The sequence below is a fragment of the Bos grunniens genome, chromosome 19 (genome assembly GCF_055505025.1).
Source record: "Bos grunniens cultivar Pamir isolate PY7600 chromosome 19, Bosgru_T2T1.0, whole genome shotgun sequence".
Taxonomy (NCBI): domain Eukaryota; kingdom Metazoa; phylum Chordata; class Mammalia; order Artiodactyla; family Bovidae; genus Bos; species Bos grunniens.
In genome coordinates, this window is record NC_141183.1 from 33,221,537 (window position 1) to 33,238,670 (window position 17,134).

General features: G+C 43.8%; 1 protein-coding gene across 9 annotated transcripts in view; it reads right to left on the minus strand.

The window, feature by feature from the left end:
• Positions 1-17,134, minus strand: part of SHISA6 (shisa family member 6) — a 262,969-nt gene that overhangs the window by 129,843 nt on the left and 115,992 nt on the right. For 5 of the 9 annotated variants that reach the window (XR_015147875.1, XM_086358830.1, XM_086358827.1 and 2 more), the window contains one exon: positions 1,088-1,183. The exons of 1 other annotated variant lie outside the window; for it this stretch is intronic. Coding sequence is in view for 7 of the 8 variants with exons in the window: in XM_086358830.1 (XP_086214956.1) it covers positions 1,088-1,183 (96 nt within the window). In the remaining variant the exon portion in view is untranslated. Of the gene's footprint in view, positions 1-146; positions 1,184-17,134 lie in introns of those variants that run through there. 3 more of the 9 variants (XM_086358834.1, XM_086358835.1, XM_086358832.1) reach the window with 2 other exon arrangements.

Below are 17,134 nucleotides of genomic sequence, written 5' to 3' on the forward strand. Positions count from 1 at the left end.
AGCAGATGACACGGAGGTCACACATCACAGCCTTGAGTTGATATGAGTGTGTCTAGGATGTCTAGGTTTGTATCTTTTACCAGAAAACCCCTTCCCAAGTCATCTGGTCCCAATTTGATTCTGCAACTCTCAGGAGCCACAAATGCCACCTGAATCCTCAATAAACTTTATTTAGACACAAAGAGACACAACAGAAAATACATACACAGATACAGATTTTTTTTTTCTCTATAGGATGAACAAACATCACATAGGGAATTTAAAAATTGGGTGCACGGAACGTAAGAAAAAAAATCGCAAAGTTCCTTGTTCACTCACACTTGGAACAAACACATATTTCAGAGGAAGACAGGGATACACCATCCCTACAACAGAATTCACAGTTGTCTATCACAGTACACAGGTGTTAGGAAGGTAATCAAAGGGCGGGGGATCCAGTTACTCTTGGTATGACAGGATGCTCACAAGACTAGTAGAACTCTGTTGAAACAAAAGACAGGATGGAGGATGCCACACCCCCTGCACAGATGCTCTGCAAGCTGTCGGCTAGGTCATAAAGCAGCTCAGCAGAAATGCCACGTTAGAGTTCAGCTTGTGGCTGGAAGGTCTGTGTAACCTCTACCTTCGTGTCCCCATCACGGAGAGTTTACATAGACACACTTAGGACGCTGAAACTCTCGACATGCGTGCCGGCTTCAACACCCCCCAGGACAGAACATTGACATCGAGGTGTTAAATGTGGCTTTCAAACGGAAGAGGAATAATAGCCAAGAGGAGAAGGAACACTTTGCGTCCGTCAGCAGTGTTTCCCGCCATGCTGCCTGCGGTCCCATCCCACGGGGAGCCACGGGCATCTGTGTCCTGCTCCACGCCATGGGCGGGCCAGGACGCATGCCTCTTGGGAGTCTATTATTGCCTTCTAAAGTCACACCTGTGAAGCCACGCATGTCATCAGGGTAAGCAGCCATGGAACCACCCCACTTATCCTGTCCCGGACCAGCCTCTGGCCTCCACACCATCTTCGCCTTTCAGATCGGGGTTCCCTAGGCAACCTCTGTATTTTAGTAAAAAATGGTTTCCACTGTACCCTTCGTGTGTCCTCTTCCTAATGTGACAAATCCAGATGAGATGAAGTTATGGAGATCAGGTCCTCCACTTCGGTAAGCATCCTTCCCATAATGTCCTGCAAGAAGACGGGGCAGAATTACCTGGCACATCCATGACACCAACAAGAAGACAAAGGCTGCTGTTCCAGTTCACTCGAAAATGGCGGTGAACTTAATTTCAAATCAGCAGCTAAGTCAGAAGGTAGAAGCAATCAAGGAAGATATATATATATATAAAATATTATTTCATAAATTTATATATAATATATATTATAAATATATAAAGTATATATGAAGTATGCCATATATAATATATATTACATACTCTATATATTAAAATTTTAAATATATACACATATATTGTGTATATATCTATACACACACACACACACACATACACACACATATAACTGCAACAAAGAAGAAAGTTCTGGGAAGCTTATGTTGGAAGCAGAGGTGGGGGAAAGCACTTGACTTTGGCATTTCTGACTGAGCACATCAGCACTTCAGTCTGAACTGAACTTGGCCTACCATCCTGTGCTTTGTCCCAGCTTCCTCCTTTCTTTTTCTTGTCTTATTCCTTTGGTTTCTTTCTTCCTGGAGCATAGAAATGTGGTTCTGATCGAAATGCTCCATGTGTGTGCATGTTTATGAATCATACCTCATCCTATGAACTATAGCCTTGGGGCTTAGGAGAAATCCAACGTCACTGAGGCTGACAAGTAGGGCGGTGGCTGTGAAACACTGGGAAAATATTTATGTGCTTTTCTCTTTCAACTTTCTGCAGTAAGATTTTATCCCTCGTCAGCCTCCTCTCTCCGTCTACCTGTGGGGTTGGGGGTGAAGAAAAGTCTTAGACCCTGGGAGAAGACATGCAAAGAGAAAAATAGTTACTGTTCTGCTTCTGACATTTGATGTAGGATTTCACAGTACCCCTGAAGTACAGGCCTTAAAAAGAAAGAAAGACCTCTCTAAATGCCATCTTGAAGTATGTACATGTGAAAGTGGAGAAAGCCACACATATGTCATGTTGCCACAAGAGCATGTTAAAAACTGTACTTAACAATTAAACACTGAGAAGACTACCTAAGATGTAAAGTTAAGTAAAAAAGTGGAAGAAAATACTATAGTAAGTATGACCACAATTCTGTAAAAAGTGCAAACCAGTGTAGTTTAAAACAACAACAACAAAAGAACAAGATTGAAAGAAAACACACTGATACCGACCACCACCTTTAGATGGTTGGAACACGAGTTTTATTTCTTCTCTGCTTTCAGCTTTTCTGTATTTTCCAAGTTTTTTCCTATAATGAGCATGTCACTATAAATAGGTGAAATACATTTCTAATGGAAAAATGTACAATAAATGTAGATAACCTAAATCACATTTTTTTTTCTTAGCAATGCATCCTCTGCATTAGATATCAAAAAATGGGTGCATGTTGGATTCATCCAGAAGCTTTTAAAAATACAAATGTCCTAACACTGCTCCAGGGATTCTGATTCAGTTGATCAGGAGGTGTTTTTTTGTGTTTTTTTTTTTAAAGGAGGTCTCCAGGTGGTTCTCATGTGGCTCATATAATAAAAAATCTGTCTGCAATGTGGGAGGCCTGGGTTTGATCCCTGGGTTGGGAAGATCCCCTGGAGAAGGGAATGGCAACCCACTCCAGTATTCTTGCCTGGAGAATTTCATGGACAGAGGAGCCTGGTGGGCTACAGTCCATGGGGTTGCAAAGAGTTGAACATGACTGAGTGACTGACATTTTCACACAGGGAAGAAGAACCACTGCCCTAGAGTAAACGTATAAACAACCGAGGTTCAGTTTGCTCGTGGGGGTCGGGGGGGCAGTGAGCATTTGCTGGAGTCCTCGTGGGTGCCTTGCCCTGCCCTCTATTTAGGTCCTGGACTCCAGCATCCTTCCTCTGAAGAGTGGAGTCTGGCTGGACTAGTTTCTGCCTTCTCCCAGATCAGAGGGTCTCAACCCTGAGTGTGCGTCAGAAAAAACAGGAGGGCAGGTTAAAGCCTGCTGGGCCCCACCCCCAGAATTTCTGAGTCATTTGATCTGGGATGGGCCTCAAGAGCTTGCATTTCTATCTAGTCACCCTGATGATACTGCTGCTTGAGTCTGAGATCTGTAATCCAAGTGTATCAGGAATATAAAAGAATTTTACCACTGTCTCCCATATGTCCTCCACTCTGGAATAAATACCTCCTTCCTTGGGGCACACAGCTTTCCACGAGGAACTTTCTGGCTGTAAAAGACTGTAGTCACAACCCAGAATTTTATAGAAAAGAATTATTGGAGCTGAACTAAGAGGCTTCTAACCGTATCCCAAGCCATGTCACGACTCCAGAAACCCAACTCTCATCCCGGAAAAATGCAACTTCATTGAGGGATGAAGGAGAGAAGGACAAGGGAGTGTGGAGGGGTACAGTACAAGCCCCAAGAAGAGGGGGACCCTTGTCCTGTAACGAGTTACTTCCCCCTACTGCCCCTCCCAACAGAAGAGTAAGAAATGGAAGTAGCAATTCCGAAATCTCATAAATTTGGACCTCGTTAATTCAGAACCTCCGATACATCCTTCAGAGTTTGGTTTATTTTTGTGCTCCTTATAAATAAGATTTTTGATAAACCAATCAATACCGAGAGAGATGGCACAATAAACAGTACCTTTGCTACTTGAAATCATTCTTATCTGTCAGCTGGAACAAGGTCCCTCAGGGCTAAGTGCTGCTTACTGCTTTGGGGCTGAGCTGACTGAAAGCCAACTCAATCACCCGATCCCTACTGTGGGCCAGACAGAGGCACAGAGCCTCTGAAAACAGGGTTTCATCTGTATGACACAACAGCAAACATTCCGTAGCATTATGCAGTTTACAAAGATCGTTCATACACAATTTTCTTAAAGTTTTAATCATTACTGCATTGTAAGTTCTGTATTATTAAAATATTATTCTCCCATTTTATTGGTAGAAAAACTGAGGCCAAGGGTGGGAAGTTGGAAGATGACTGAGCCATCACTAGCATCCCAGTCTTCTTCTTTTTTTTTTTTTTTACTTTTTATTTTGTATTGGACTATAGCCAAATAACAGCGTTGTCATAGTTGCGGGTGAACAGCGAAGGGATTCAGCCATACATATGCATGTATCCATTCTCCCCCAAACCCCCCTCCCATTCAGGCTGCCACATAATACTGAGCAGAGTTCCCTGTGCTATACAGTAGATCCTTACTGGTTATCCATTTAAAATATACCAGTGTGTACATGACCATCTCAAGCTCTCTAATTATCTCTCCCCCCTCAACCTTACCCCCTGGCAACCATAAACTCATTCTCTAAGTCTGTGAGTCTGTTTGGTAAATAAGTTCATTTGTATCATTTCTTTTTAGATTTTCCACATAGCATCCTGGTCTTCTGACTCCAAACCCCCTTGTCAGTTCTCTCTTGCACACCTGGCTTCATTTCCTCCTCACAAGAGCCCTGTGTAACAATGGTCAGTTTTCTAAGTTCATGGAGCTAGGCAGTGGCAGACCCTGGATCCCAACCACGTGTACCCATCCCTACACCCACAATCTTTCTATAGCTCTCCCCAAGCCAGCTCACCCCTCGGTCTGAACACGTGTCGACATGACTCTTCTCTGAGACTTGAGCCAGGACCCAGGGGAATCGCTTCTCTTCTCTGCAGCCTTGACCCCATGCTTGACCCCATGACTTGATGCTGGGCCTCAAGGTAGGCCACAGCAGCACAAATTTTGCCCAAGTTGCAGTTCCAGAGAAACAGCCCTATACCCAGCAGAGCTCCAAATAGAGGCTAGGGGGCGCTCTGTGAGCACACTCAAGTAGTGTGGATTATCCACGTGTCAACACCACACACACACAGCCCCCGATCAGGTCCCACAAAGGTGGGGCTTCCCTGGTGGTCCAGTGGTTAAGAATTCACCTGCCAAGGCAGGGGACACAGATTGTATCCCTGGTCCAGAAAGATGCCACTTTCCTCCGGGCAGCTAGGCCCGTGCAGAACAACTACTGAAGCTTGCACACCCCCAACCCGTGCTCGGCAAGAGGAGCCCCCACAGTGAGAGAAAGCCTACATGCAGCAACAAAGGCTCAGCCGAGCCGGAGTAAATAAGTTATATGTATTTTTTCTTTTTTTAAAAGAAAGCAGCTTTGAGTAAACAGAAAGTTTCTCTGTAAAAGAGATGTGCTATAAAAAATAGGAGGGGGAAAATGAGGCAATATCTGAATGACTTCAATAAAATTTATGAGAATTTTGCATTGGTTAAATTCCACCCACAGCTATGGGAGTGAAAGAAAGTAACCTAGGCAGTTTGCCTGAGTTGTAAATATGGACAAGAGTGTGCATACTGAAGAAACTGGTGAAGTCAATTCCAATGAGAGAGGCCCACTGGGTACTCAGTGGGGAAGGAGAGAGAAAGGAGAAAAGATGAGAAAAAAAAAAAAAAGGACAACTCTAGAAGTTACTATCTGTTTAAAATAAGATGCCCAGGAGAGAAACAGAAGAGATAATTCAGAAGCAATAATTACAAGTTAATAGACTTTTTTTGAGCAGATAGAAGACTTTAATCTTTAGTCAAATATCAGACATACATTAGAAGGATCGATATCTAGATATATTCACTAGTGAAATGCCATTTAAGAAAAAAAGGGAGAAATGCAAACCAACTTCATAAAATACTAAACCTACAGAAAGTAAAGCAACCTTTTAAAGACTTTTGAGACCATTATTTCAGTAGACAGGAGAGGATGGAGGAGAGACAAAACGGATGAAGGAGATGGAGAAGCACAAACTTCCAGTTATAAAATAAATAAATCATGGGGGTATATAGTTCAGCCTGGGGAAAGTAGTCAATAATATTGTATTATGTTTGCATGGTGACAGATGGTAACTAGGCTGACTACAACGATCATTTTGCAGTGCATTATACACAAATGTCAAATACTAATATAATTTTGTATATCAATTATACCTCAATAAAAAAATTCAAGAAGTGTTTTTTTCTTGTTTTGTTGAGTTTGTTTCTTTGTTTCTGGTTAAATCACCTTCTAAAAGCAAAGGTACACTTCTTTTTGTTGAACTTTAACTAAAGTTGAGACTTCTGTATTAACCAGGAATGAAAATAAAACCTGTGCTCATTCATAAACCAGAAAGAGTTAAACTATGATACTTCAAAAGCAATCATGAAACTATAAGTCAATGGATAGAAACGTATGTTTATATTAATATCCAGAAAACACAAATAACTTCAAATTAATAAGAAAGTAAGACAACTCAATAGGAAAAATCAGGCCAAAGAGATGAAAAGGTAAGTCACAGAAGAGAAAATTCAAAGGTCCAATATGCATAAAGTGGTGTTCCATCTCAAAAGTAATCAGGGAAATTCAAATTAAAACTATAATGAGGTAACATTTCGCACCCAGTAGACTGGCAAAAATAAAAATTCCTGGGACTCTGGGCATGTAGAGGCAGAAACAAGAACTCTTGCACACTTCTGGTGGGAGTGTAAACTGGTGCAAGTGCTTTGGAAGGAACCCTGGTGATGGCTAATAAAGTTGATGATAGATGTACCACAGAACCAGCAATTTCACCTTCAGGTCTGTGCCTGAGATAAATCCTCAAATGTGTGCATAAGGAGATACATGCAAGGATGTTCATGAGCAATACTGTTTCTAATAAACTGGGGAAAGAACTCCTGGGATAAATCAGTTCAGTTCAGTCGCTCAGTTGTGTCTGACTCTTTATGACCCCATGAGTCACAGCACGCCAGGCCTCCCTGTCCATCACCAACTCCCGGAGTTCACTCAAACTCATGTCCATTGAGTTGGTGATGCCATCCAGCCATCTCATCCTCTGCCATCCCCTTCTCCTTCTGCCCCCAATCCCTACCAGCATCAGGGTCTTTTCCAATGAGCCAACTCGAGGTATATTCATATAATGTAACCCTACTCAACTCTGTACAGTTGAAATGAACCAGAGCTCTAAGTATCAACATGGAGCATTCTTAGTTGCAGTGTTAAGGACCACACTCAACTAGCTGAAGGTAAACAGGATGACATCATAGAGAGAGAGTTTTAAAACCTGCAACACCCTCTCCTTCCCCTGCTGTATCCACAAGTCCCTTCTCTATGTCTGCATCCCTATTCCTGCCCAGGATGAATTGAGAGAATAACATCAACATACATATACTGTGTGCTCAGTCACTCAGTTGTGTCTGACTCTTTTGCAACCCACGAACTGTGGCCCACCAGGCTCCTCTCTCCATGGGATTTCCCAGGCAAGAATACTGGAGTGGGTTACCATTTCCTTCGGGAGGGGATCTTCCGGACTCAGAGATCAAATCCGCGTCTCCTGCGTTGGCAGGTGGATTCTTTACCACTGAGCCACCTGGGAAACCCCAACATAAATATACTACCATGTGTAAAACAGATAGTTGATGCAAAGCTGCTATATAATATAGGGGGTTCAGTTTGGTGCTCTGCGATGACCTAGAGGATGGGATGGGGGAGGCAGGAGGAAGGTGTGAGAGGGAGGGGATATATGTATACTTACAGCTGATTCACGTGTTGTACACCAGAAACCAATACAACATTGTAAAGCAATTATTGTTCAGTTAAAAATAAATTAAAAAAAAAAACAAAACATATAACATACCACTGCTGCTGCTGCTGCTGCTAAGTCGCTTCAGTTGTGTCTGACTCTGTGCGACCCCATAGACGGCAGCCCACCAGGCTCCCCCATCCCTGGGATTCTCCAGGCAAGAACACAAGAGTGGGTTGCCATTTCCTTCTCCAATGCATGAAAGTGAAAAGTGAAAGTGAAGTCGCTCAGTCGTGTCCAACTCTTCGAGACCCCATGGACTGCAGCCTACCAGGCTCCTCCGTCCGTGGGATTTTCCAGGCAAGAGTACTGGAGTGGGGTGCCATTGCCTTCTCCGATAACACACCACTACATTGTTTAAATATATGCATATATAGTGTTATATATATTGGAGAAGGAAATGGCACCCCACTCCAGTACTCTTGCCTAGAAAATCCCACGGACGGAGGAGCCTGGTGGGCTGCAGTCCATGGGGTCACGAAGAGTCGGACACGACTGAGCAACTTCACGATGACGATAGTGTTATATAAGTACCAAGAAATTCTTGGACGTGATCAATACTGATATTAGGAAACCAGATACTTCTGTGGACATGTCTGACTCAAATAAGTATTTTATTTTGTTTCTAAGATAGCTATAGATAGACACATTGATGGATGATGGATGAATACACAGATTATATAGACGATGGATAGATACAAAGATGGAACTGTTGCCCAAGTATTTAATTCACTGCCAAATTATTCTCCAACAATAAAGGAAATAAAGAGTTTCCAGTTTTTAAAAACTCAGAGACTAAAATATCCTCCAGTCTTCACTAGGAGAAGGAAAAAAGCTGCCTGATGATGAAATCTGTCAAGCAAGAAGTAAAACTATAGAATTTCTAAAGTCATGGATGTGCTTATTTGTAATCTATACAGTACACAAATCCAAAAATTCATTAAGAAAAGACTGGTGAATTAGATTATACATAACATTTAACAAATTGTCTTTATTGACAGAAATAAATTTGAGTAATACTGGAGTTGCCCTGGAAAATCTGGTATGCAAATGGGGCAATAAAATACATTACTGTGATAAAATAAAACCAGAACTAGCTTCCTTCATCGGGGGAACAATGCTCCATCGTTAGAGCCTGCTTGCAAAGGACTGCTTTGCTCAGAACAGACGGGGGAGCTGGTCTCTGGCAAGTTGGAAGGAAGCTTGACGGTGCTGGCCAGGACCCTGCTCTGTAGCCATTCCACTGGTGATCTTCTTCACAGAAAACAGGCCATAGACCAACATCAAAACACATGTAATATCCTACGGTCTAATGTGTGAGAAAGGGGTTTCCCTTCATTTACAAAAAGCTCCATCATATCAATAATCCTGCGTGCGTGCGTGCTAAGTCGCTTCAGTCATGTCCGACTCTTTGCAACCCAATGGACCACTGTAGCCCACCAGGATCCTTTATCCATGGGGATTCTCCAGGCACTAATACTAGAGTGAGTTACCATGCCCTCCTCCAGGGGATCTTCCCAACTCAAGGATCAAACCCGCATCTCTTACATCTACCTGCGTTGGCAGGCAGGTTCTTTACCCACTGGCACCATATGGGAAGCCCATCAATAATCATCAGTTCAGTTTAGTTCAGTTGCTCAGACTCTTTGCGACCCCATGAAGTGCAGTACGCCAGGTCTCCCTGTCCATCACCAACTCCCAGAGTTTACTCAAACACATGTCCATCGAGTTGGTGATGCCATCCAGCCATCTCATCCTCTGTCATCCCCTTCTCCTCCTGCCCCCAATCCCTCCCAGCATCAGGGTCTTTTCCAATGAGTCAACTCTTCGCATGAGGTGGCCAAAGTACTGGAGTTTCAGCTTTAGCGTTAGGCCTTCCAATGAACACCCAGGACTGATCTCCTTTAGGATGGACTGATTGGACCTCCTTGCAGTTCAAGGGACTCTCAAGAGTCTTCTCCAACACCACAGTTCAAAAGCATCAATTCTTCGGTGCTCAGCTTTCTTCACAGTCCAACTCTCACATCCATACATGACCACTGGAAAAACCATAGCCTTGACTAGACGGACCTTTGTTGGCAAAGTAATGTCTCTGCTTTGGAATATGCTGTCTAGGTTGGTCATAACTTTCCTTCCAAGGAGTAAGCGTCTTTTAATTTCATGGCTGCAATCACCATCTGCAGTGATTTTGGAGCCCAGAAAAATAAAGTCTGACATTGTTTCCACTGTTTCCCCATCTATTTCCCATGAAGTGATGGGACCAGATGCCATGATCTTAGTTTTCTGAACGTTGAGCTTTAAGCCAACTTTTTCACTCTCCACTTTCACTTTCATCAAGAGGCTTTTTAGTTCCTCTTCACTTTCTGCCATAAAGGTGGCATCATCCGCATATCTGAGGTTATTGATATTTCTCCCAGCAATCTCAATTCCAGCTTGTGCTTCTTCCAGCTCAGCGTTTCTCATGATGTACTCTGCATACAAGTTAAATAAGCAGGGTGACAATATACAGCCTTGACGTACTCCTTTTCCTATTTGGAATCAGTCTGTTGTTCCATGTCCAGTTCTAACTGTTGCTTCCTGCCCTGCATACATATTTCTCAGGAGGCAGGTCAGGTGGTCTGGTATTTCCATCTCTTTCAGAATTTTCCACAGTTTATTGTGATCCACACAGTCAAAGGCTTTGGCATAGTCAATAAAACAGAAATAGATGTTTTTCTGGAATTCTCTTGCTTTTTCAATGATCCAGCAGATATTGGCAATTTGATCTCTGATTCCTCTGCCTTTTCTAAAACCAGCTTGAACATCTGGAAGTTCATGGTTCATGTATTGTTGAAGCCTGGCTTGGAGAATTTTTAGCATTACTATAATCATAACCACCAAAAATAATGATAATAATAAAAATATATGAGGGAAAATGAACAAGGAATATGAATAGGAAATTACCCTAATCCCCCCCCAAAAATTTAAAAGTCAATGGAGATATAAAAATGTGATTAACCCTAACTCATCATTAACTGGGCTTCCTTAGTGGCTCAGCTGGTAAAGAATCTGCCTGCAATGCGGGAGACCTGGGTTCGATCCCTGGGTTGGGAAGATCCCCTGGAGAATGAAATGGCTACCTACTCCAGTATCCTGGCCTGGAGAATTCCACGGACTGTACAGTCCATGGGGTTGCAAAGAGTCGGACATGATTGAGTGACTTTCACTTTCATTATTAAGAAAATGCAAATCAAAACATGAGCTATTTTTTTCAAAAAAAAAAAAAAAACAGAAATCAATTTGGCAAAACTGAAGCATTCAAGGAGACTCAGTGCCAGGGGAATGAGCTCTCTCATTGCTGCCAGTGGGAGGATACATTAGTGATGTCCCTTTGAAGGACAGGCCATTGACTCAGTATCTCAGTGCTAGGAATTTCCCCTACATGTGTGCTCTCAAGTTTTTCCATAATATATGAATTAGGCTAGACACGTGGCAGTGGTTTAGTCACTAAGTCGTGTCTGACTCCACAGACTATAGCCCACGGAATTTCCCAGGCAAGAGTACTGGTGTGGGTTGCCATTTCTTCTTCCAGGGGATCTTCCTGACTCGGGGATCGAACCCAGGTCTCCTGAATTGCAGGCAGATTGTTTATCAACTGAGCCACCAGTGAAGCCCCAGGTAGGGCTGTGAACCGCTGATTACAGTAGTCTCTGTCAATAGGAGGAATCATCCAAGTGATAGAATAGTACTTAGCTATTAAAAAGGATAAGGGAGGGCTGCATTACATGCCCATGTGGGAAGAGCTTTAAGGTACAAAAAGTGGAGGAAAAAAACCCAAAGGGTAGGGCAATGTTTCAGTATCATTTCTTTTATATAATGGGCTTCCCAGGTGGTTCAGTGGTAAAGAATCCACCTGCGGATGCAGGAAAAGATCCCCTGGAGAAGGAAATGGCAACCCGCTCCTTGCCCGAGGAATCCCTTGGGCAGAGGAGCCTGGAGGGCTACAGTCCATGAGATCCCAAAAGCTGACTTAGAGACTAAAGGACAACAACACAACAAAATAAAAATGAAAATACTATACTCAGAGAGTCTATACAGAGACCCATTACAGGTAGTCTGCTTTATACTAAATTTTTTTTTTCCTGCAAATAATCATGAAGCCAAAATACTAAAACTTTCTTTCCTTTGGGGAGAGAGTTTGGAAGGAAGGGATGTCTTTACCTTTGAATTTTTTTAAGATTTTTTTTATACGGACCACTTCTTAACATCTTTATTCATTACAATATTGCTTCTGTTTTTGGTTTGTTTGTTTGTTTTGTTTTTGGCCACGAGGCATGTGGGATCTCAGCTCCCTGGCCGGGGACTGAATCTGTACCCTCTACTTTGGAAGACAAAGTGTCAGCCACTGGACCAGCAGGAAAGTCCCTACCTCTGAGCTTTATCACTTCCTTTACTGTCTGAATTTCCTAAACACGTATATGTGTTATTTTTATTTTTGTACTATTGACAGAGGTTATCTGGTATTAGGGAGTGAGATCACAGGTCATTCTTTGTTTTTCTCTTTGTACTTCCTCATACGAAAAAAAAAAAACCCACGTCTTACAAATGTCATTTATAAAAAGAAGTATAGGGGCCAGGATGTGAGGGGGGCCACTTTTCCTTGTGTAAATGACAAGGCATTTATCCAACACAGACACTAATACCCACCTGGCAGGAGGGTGGTGAGGATTAAACGAGATCCTGTGTGTCAATCGTTTTGTCTGATTCTCTGCACCAATAAGCCTCAATATATGGGAGCTGCTACTCACGTCAAGACCATGGTCTTTCCTTTATCCCCTGCAGGGAACTCCCTGGGGTCCTCTTGTTCTGCATGTGCCTCAGGCTGACCTCAGGACAGAGAGAGTCAAGGGCAGACTGCAGAGAGCTTGAGTTTTACTATTTGGCCCGAGAGCTCTTCTCCAGGAAATCCTAGGGCTCTTCTAGTTCCCAAGAGCCCACACCCACGGCTCCACGAGGGATCTGGGGCTGAGAGTCCCGAGGCCTGCGTTCCTCCATGCAGTACCTTTGGTTGAGTGAATAAAGTGGCTCTAAGCTCATTGTACCAGTGTAAACTGGGGGCAGGCCAGGTCTAATTGCAGCTTGAACTGACAATGACTATTTACTAGTTTAAAAGTCTCTGGAGAACAGCTACTGGGAATGCTTTGTTTTATGTGACAATTCAAGTGCTCACATAAGCACATGGGGGCTGTTTCCTCCAGAGTCTGTGCAGTCAGTGGAGCTGTTGGTAAATACTCCAGGCAAACCCGAAGATTTCCCCTCTGGCATCTACCCTCTGCTGACTCTGTAGCCCGGAGACCTGGGGAGGGGGCCAGGTGTGCAGCCCAGCTGGTGAAGGCCAGCTGGTGAAGGCCAGCTGGTGAAGGTGTTCACAGCTATGAAGGCTGAGGTAAGCAATTCTAGATTGCCAGAAGAGTATGGGAACCACCTTGCCCGATACGCTCATTGGAAAAAAGAAGAAATGTAAAACAGAGAGAGGGGAAAGAGACATTGTCAAGGTCACATTGGTAGACAACTTTGGAAACGAACCCCTGACCTTGACTTTTGGTTTGGTGCTTTTCATCCTATTATCGTTGGGCCCTAGGAAAACATGGGATTCTCATCAAATGCAGATGAAAGAGAATCTCAAGCAGGGTGGGGGTGGGGGCAGAAGCTAGACTACAGGTTGGCAACCATGGCACTAGGCTTCCAGGTGGCTCAGTGATGAAAAAATCCACCTGCCAAGGCAGGAGACACAGGTTCAATCCCTGGGTGGGCAAGATCCCCTGGAGAAGGAAATGGCTACCCACTCCAGTATTCTTGCCTGGAGAATCCCATGGACAGAGGGGCCTGGTGGACTACAGTCCATGGAGACGCAAAAAAGTTGGACACAACTGAGCGACTAAACTATAACAACAACCATGGCATTAGTGAGAAATCTTACAGAAAGTCATTCATAAAAGGACCATTTCCATTCAGATAAATGTCCTCTGAATCATCGGTTTTGCTGGTTTGTATTTACGAAAACCGGTACTTTGTGCTTGAAACCAAACCAAACAAACAAAAAACATCAATATGTACGTTGTGTGAAGTGAAAGTGTTAGTTGCTCAGCCGTGTCCAACTGTCTGCACTCCCATGGACTGTAACCCACCAGGCTCCTCTGCCGATGGGATTCTCCAGCAAGAACATTGGAGCAGGTAGTCATTTCCTTCTCCAGGGGCTCTTCCTGACCCAGGGATCAAACCCAGGTCTCCTGGATTGCAGGCAGATTCTTTACTGTCTGAGCCAACAGGGAAGCCCCATATACTCTGCAGAGGTCTCTATATTTGTCAAGGGCAAACTCTAGGTCAACTTCATCCACTGTAATAGGTGGGCTTTGCTGTGCTCTCTTGTATATTACTCTCTTGTATATTATGTATGTTTTAGGGTTTTTTTTTTAAGAAAGCATCACATGGCTCAAAATTAAAGTTTAAAAACCATATCTCTAGTGCATCCTAATTATTTACCAAGGGAGTAAGAGAGAGTGAGAGTATTTACTGGTGGTGGCATTAATTTTCAGGGTTTTTAGAAGGATGAAGCCCTCCTCCTCCCAGGATACAATCAGGGAATCTTAGAACTGGAGGAGGGTTCAAGGTCACCTTTTCTAGCCTCGAGATTTACAGATGAGGAAACTGGGGCTTGGGAGGGAGAACGAACAGTCCAAGGTCATTGCCAGCTGTGACAAAAATCCGCACATTTCCAGATCAGAGCTCTCCCCGATGCCCATGCAGCCCATGGCCTCCTCTGTACCTAGGAAGGTACAGAGATGGATTTCTATTTCAGGAGACCCCAGTGTGCCACTTATTTTTTCTTCAGATGTGCTAGCTGTAATCCCCTTGGAAAGATGCCCAGCATCTAACCAAAACTTCCCGTCTCTGACTATGACACCATTTCACTTCTGTCTCATTGAAAGCCAGGACCCTGGCCAAGAGGAGATCTGAAGCAGGCCTGGGGAGAAGGGGCAAAGGATGCAGGCAGGCAAGACTCCTACGATGTCCCAAACCTTTTAGGAGATTAGGAGAGACGCAGGGGTCAACCAGGAAATCTGTGAATCACTCAGACTCTCTCTTCATATTTAAAATAAATTTCTTGTGATGTGAACCATTTTTAAAGTCTTTATTGAATTTGTGACAACACTGCTTCTGTTTTATGTTTTATTTTAGGTTTTGGGGCCACGAGGCACGTGGGAATCTTAGCTCCCTGGCCAGGGATCGAACTCGCACCCCCTACATTGGAAGGGGAAGTCCTAACCACTGGACCACCAGGGTCTCTTTTGTTATCACAATGCAGATTTATAGGCAGTGACTTAGCCATGGGGTGATGGGGTCTGTTTTCCCCTCTGTCTCTTGACTTCTCTCAACAAAAACACTGAGCTTCTTTCTGAGTGCATCCAGATTAGTGGGGGGTCAATGGAAGGATGCTGAAAACCTCTAAATCTTATAGAGTTTTATCAGGTGGCATTCCATGGAGACGTTGGCAATGAATGCCTTTTATTATCTAGAGAAAATATTTGAAGACCATATTAATATTATCTCCTTTCTGCAGATGAATCAACAGTCTCAGAGAGGTTCAATAATTATACAAAGTCCCAGCATGACTCACCAGTGATTTAGGACAGAACCTAAATATTCTTGGGGTTCCATTCATTCAATCATGCTTCTAGGAAAGCCATGCTTCCTCCCTCTGCTCAAGGGACTTCATCTCTTCTGAAACATGCAAGAGAGACCCATGTGTCCAACAGACACAGAGCAAAAGGAGCAACTGGAGAGGCAAGAATTGCAGGGTGGGGGGCTATCATCTTTTTTCTGACTCTATCTCCCAATGGGAAGGCAATTTAATGTGCAAACTAGTGTGTATATCCTAGAAGTTATCAATGAGAATAGATTTATATTCATATACCCCAGACATGTCTCAATAACAGATAGGTGGTAAAAGCACAGACTTCCAAAAAATCAGCCTGGCTCTGACACAGGCCATATGGCTCTGGACAAACCATTAGCCTCAGATAGCCTCATCCATAAAATGGGAATGCTGCTGGCCTCATAAGGATGTTAGGAGTTTGAAGTTAAATGCATGAACGCATATAAAGCACAGAGCATTTTACACTTCTTTGATAAGTCATTACTATAATAATAATTATTACTAGAGGTCCAAACCTTCTCTACTGTACTGAATATTTCCAAATACTCCAGGCAGAAAGGAAAGAAACAGTCTTAGGTTCACAATTATCCAAAACTCCAGAAAGGTCTTTCTGCTCCCCATTATTTGGGGAGAATTTCAAGGTTCACGCTGGTAATATTGTCATCCCTTGGCAGTTTAGGGTACTGTCTGCAATCGTTAGCCATGTGTTGGAAAATGGGGCTTCCCAGGTAGCTCGGTGGTAAAGAATCCACCTGCCAATGCAGGAGACGCTAGAGTTGAGGTTTCGATCCTTGGTTTGGGAAGATCCCCTGGAGAAGGAAATGGTAATACAATCTGGTATTCTTGCCTGGGAAATTCCATGGACAGAGGCAAGCCAGGCGGGCTACAGTCCGCGGGGGTCACAAAGAGTCGGACTGAGTGACTGAGCATGTGCTTTGGAAAAGACAGCCTTGTGAAGATCTAGCCAGAGGAAACCACGTGACATCAAGAGGAAGCCACTCTGTCTCCCCTCAGGCGGCACTGGTTCCTCTGCGAGTCTGCTTCCACCCCACAGAATGTTCTCTTTCACTTTCCAGTGTCTTTTCTGGTTTCTCCTCATTCCTGGAACCTCCAACACTTCCGGCTCCCCATCGCCTCCATCTGATGACCGGGCTTCCTACTCCATGAAGAGATTGGAGTGGTAAGAAAGAAATCTCTCATTCATAGGAAATGGACATCCACCCTTTCCCTCTGTCTCCCCCCCTACTGAAGCGGGTGAAACACCCTTGTCAATACCCACCCCCTCTCACCTTCTCAAGGACTTAGTTCCTCAAAGCACCCCACTCCTTCCCAGTCACCAGGCTGCCTCCCTCGACAGGCTCAGCCACACTTCAACTCCTCCAGACACTCACAGCTGTAGACACAATGCTCTCCTGACCCCAGGCCTCCCGGCCCAGTCACTGCCCCGCTTCTCTGCTGCCCTGCAGAAGATAATTCGCTAAGAGCTGCTGAGAGTCACTTTCTTCCCCTCATGCTTTGTTTTCAGTTCCTTTCTGCCAGCTTATATTTCCATCTCTCTACTCAGCTATTCCTATAGCATCAGCCGCTGTAATGGACAGAGCTTCGCCCTTCCTTCACTGTGACCTCACTGTCACTTGCTTACATTTGCAAAAATCCTATTTCCAAATAAGGCCACGTTTACAAGGACTCAGGCTTTAGCAGATCTTTCTGAACTT